This window comes from Chenopodium quinoa, unplaced genomic scaffold (assembly GCF_001683475.1).
Source record: "Chenopodium quinoa cultivar QQ74 unplaced genomic scaffold, ASM168347v1, whole genome shotgun sequence".
Classification (NCBI taxonomy): domain Eukaryota; kingdom Viridiplantae; phylum Streptophyta; class Magnoliopsida; order Caryophyllales; family Amaranthaceae; genus Chenopodium; species Chenopodium quinoa.
The window spans coordinates 63,776-67,752 of NW_018743626.1; the positions used below are offsets into that span (position 1 = coordinate 63,776).

At 32.8% G+C, this 3,977-nt stretch overlaps 1 protein-coding gene across 1 annotated transcript; it reads right to left on the reverse strand.

Moving 5' to 3' along the window:
• Positions 1 to 281: 281 nt before the first annotated feature.
• LOC110683218 (non-specific lipid transfer protein GPI-anchored 2-like) lies at positions 282 to 1,490 on the reverse strand. Its single transcript, XM_021859563.1, has 3 exons — positions 1,271 to 1,490; positions 448 to 473; positions 282 to 383 (listed from the first exon to the last, which is right to left on the reverse strand). Exons 1-3 carry the CDS (start codon positions 1,488 to 1,490, stop codon positions 282 to 284), a joined length of 348 nt encoding a protein of 115 aa, XP_021715255.1.
• Positions 1,491 to 3,977: the final 2,487 nt, after the last annotated feature.

The window sequence follows — 3,977 nt, forward strand, 5'->3', positions numbered from 1 at the left end:
CGACGAGTTAACGAGTCAATCTCCATCTTTGACAACTCTTCAAAAACCTCTTGTGGTGAATACACTTGAGCACGACCTCTCTCAACAATTACAAGAGTTACATTGTCCAACCCTTCTTTTATGAATAGGAGCTCATTTTGAAACACTTCCTCTGATTTTCTTTTCTTGCCTTTTCGGTTGGACGAATTGGCAGAATCACTTGGTTGGGCTTCTCCAAGGCTTTCATCCTTCTTCTCAAAGCTTGATTCATCCATAGCCTTCATTTTCTTCTCCTTTGCAGTTCAAAAAATTTCACCCGTTGCTCTATCCTTGGAAAAAAGCTTCAAAAGTACATCATAATGACGAAATGGAGTTGTTTTCCACTTAGTAGCTTCTGGTTTTCGCTACAAAAAAAAAAACAAATACAGCAACATTACAGCCAATACTTCAAAATTGCATCTAAATCACACGAAAAGAAGTCAAAGGTGTTGCCACTGGAAAAAGAACAGTAGCAGTATAGGACAAAGTTAATAAATGTCACTACCAGCAACTTCAAGATTTGCTAGTCTTATTTACTAGTCTTTTGGGGATATTGTGAGGACAAACAACAAGAAAAGTGTTGAACCTTACCTACATGTCTCAGAGATGTGCAACATTTTCCTATACAACACTGCCTAGATTTGCTAATAAAAACACACAAGTTATTCCAAAATTTGTTTAATTCAATCAGCAAAGACAGTCTAACTTATAAAATTACTCAGCCAATGGTCACTGTAAAAGCACGCAAAGCTAACATTCAGAATCAGATTTTCTGCATTATTGTCCTAAACATACTCTACTACAACATCATTTTTAAAGAATCCGACTAATTAACAACTGGTGAGATGTCAACAATATACTTATAACTACAAAATGACTTGATTTTTTTGAAGATAATTAGACCTTCTTTTTATATATATTGTACATTCCTAAAGGTGCTCTTGAATTAAATTGTAATGATATGCTAGTTACAATAAATTAACTACATTTAGAATACCATCATATGATTATCATATTAATCACACCATACCAATCAACTTTACCAATTGCAAATAGTATAAAACCATATACGTAGTATTATAATTGCTTGCTTACTTTGTTAATCATACTTCCAAATCATTCTACTATAACTACTATATTTAAGACCACAAAAAAAATTAGCATACTTAAATAACTTAATATACCAACCCAAAATAAGAACACATTTTAGTAAAAAAGTTATAACTTCAAAATCGAACAAACAAATTCATACCTGAACACAAGCTAACATCAGGAGTTTGAAGTCCACAAACATAAGGCAATTTAAGAGCTTTCTTAAGATCCAAATCAATTGGAAAATCCTTACTTTTACCCAACATTTGACAAAAAAAAATTGGATTAGTATCCAACATTCCAGCTAATTCAGGGCAACAATTTTTATCAGGTTTTGCTGATTTACTTCCTTTCTCAACATAAGTCAAACAATCAGACATATTCAAAAAAATATGAACACAAATAAATAGTATGTACTATGTAGCTCATCATAGCTGTCAAAATATAGCTGAAGACAGTATGTACTAATTTCTTACTATAAATATCATCACTGCCACTTCGTTACCAGATTGAATTTACATTAGATGCAGACTCAAACATGGAAGAAAAAGCATGGATAGAAAAGCATGGACAGAAAATAACAGAAAAAGTACAATTCTGTTATAATTACAAAAAACCATGGACAGAAAATACCAGAAAAAGTATAGAAAACCATGGACAGAAAATAACAGCAAAAGTACCTCAATCAAGTTATCCCAAACTTCATCTACATTCTCAAACAATTATGTTTCTTCATTCCAACCCCAACCACTATCATTGAGAAGATCATAAACATCATTGAAATTACTCTTTATCATCTTAAGCCGATTCTTCAAATGCTCTTTGGTAAAAGGATGGTTCAACTTTTCAGTACATTCCTTCACAACGTTTTCATACGCCTTTGAAGTGAACTGGCCATCAACTCTATTTCCATTAATGTCCTCAGCGATCAAAGCATCAAGAAAAACCTTGTCCATGTGTAAAGTCCACCGAAGAGAAGTGGATGCCTTTCCATCTGAGCTTTTGTTTTTCTTCACCATATGTGCTCATATAAAATAGATAAAAAAAATACTTTATAAAGAGCATATAGATTGCTACAATATAGAATTTTCATAAACTGAATCAAAATAACAAGTACAAGAATTCATTAACAAAAACAAAAACAAAATCAAAAAATATATATAGTTATTTCCCCTACAATACATAATCATCCCACATTTGTTTAGCTATACTATCTCGAATTTTAGACCCTTCTTTAGATTCTTCTTCGGTTGAAAGAGTCTCACACTCCTCATTGTCGGCATCTAGTAATTCACGATCCACTTCATCAATAAGGCTTTGATCCGGATCAAATCCCATGAGAAAATTGTGAAGTATGCAACATACTACAATAATATCAGTTTGGGTTTTAAGAGAATATTGAGGCTCATTAGTTCCACCTATAATTCCAAAACGTTTTTTTTAAAACTCCAAAAGCTCTCTCAATTGCATTCCGTAAGGAGGCATGACGATGGTTGAATATTTCTTTGGCATTCTCAGGACTCCGATTCGAGTATTCCTTAAGATGATATCTTACACCTCTATAAGGTGTAATAAGAGAAGTCTTTAACATATAGCCAACATCTCCAAGATAATACTTACCTAATTACATAAATAAATAATTACTAATAGTTTAAATATTAAAAATAATAAAACAATAGGTAACATAGATACTAATGCATTACCTTGAGGAATAATTAACTTGTCTTCCCTACTTAGAGCATTCTTAAATACTCTAGAGTTAGAAGCTGAACCCTCCCAACCTACTAAAACATAAGTGAATTTGAGGTCAAAAGTACAAGCCGCCAACACATTTTGTGACGGATAACCTTTCCTCCCTCAAAACCTATGAGCATTGGCACTGGCAACTTTCACACGAATATGAGTCCCATCAAGAGCACCAATGCAATCCTTGAAATAAGGGAAAAATCGACTATCACCAAGAACTTCTGGTGAAACTTCCTCTGATCCATTAGGTTGCTTTAGCAATTGATCTTCCATCTTAATTATAGCATTTAGAAATTTATGGAAATGTCGGCTCACCGTTTCCCAGAACGCATAAAAAATGCACTTAACGAGCAATTTATTGCATTATGACCAAGAATATACAAAGATTTTGCCACTTGTTCCTCCACCGAAGCCCGTCTTGTATCCTTTAGATACTTCCCATCCCTTAAAATTTTACATAACTTAACAAAAGTCTCGGGGCTCATACGAATCAATTGTCGACTAATTCGAGTGACTTTCAAATCATTCATAAGTTCATGACGTCTACTCTCTCTGACCATGTAGGCTTCTAAACTACGATTTCGTGTCAATCTTTCCAAACTCCTACTTAGATGATATGACTTGATAAGACACATTGCATACACAACATAACCAACAACTTGAATTACAGCTCCACGTCTTGTTCTTTCCCATGTCACTTCCCCATTTTCGACATCCAATTCCTCAAAATCTCCCTCCATATCAAAGGCAATGTGAACAACTATAAAAATATTATTGAACATATCAACAACAAAAGCATAACAATTATAAATATATAAACAGTTTAAATTAAACAGAGTGTTCACTCAAATTGATCAACAGAGTTCATAAACCATATACAGTTCAACAGAAATTTTACAGCAAATTAAGCCAAATAGAAAACAACCTAATTGCATAAATCAACAGAACTTAACAATTTGTCCCAAAAAAAAAAAAAAAAAAAACTTAACAACAGTAATTAAAACTTTATGTTTTATTGATATGTTTTCACTTCTAATTTTAGGCGCCTTTAGGAATTTGGTCACTTCAAAAATTAAGACTTTATGTTATACGAAGTGGAGTAATTATAGTGTAGTCCTTGT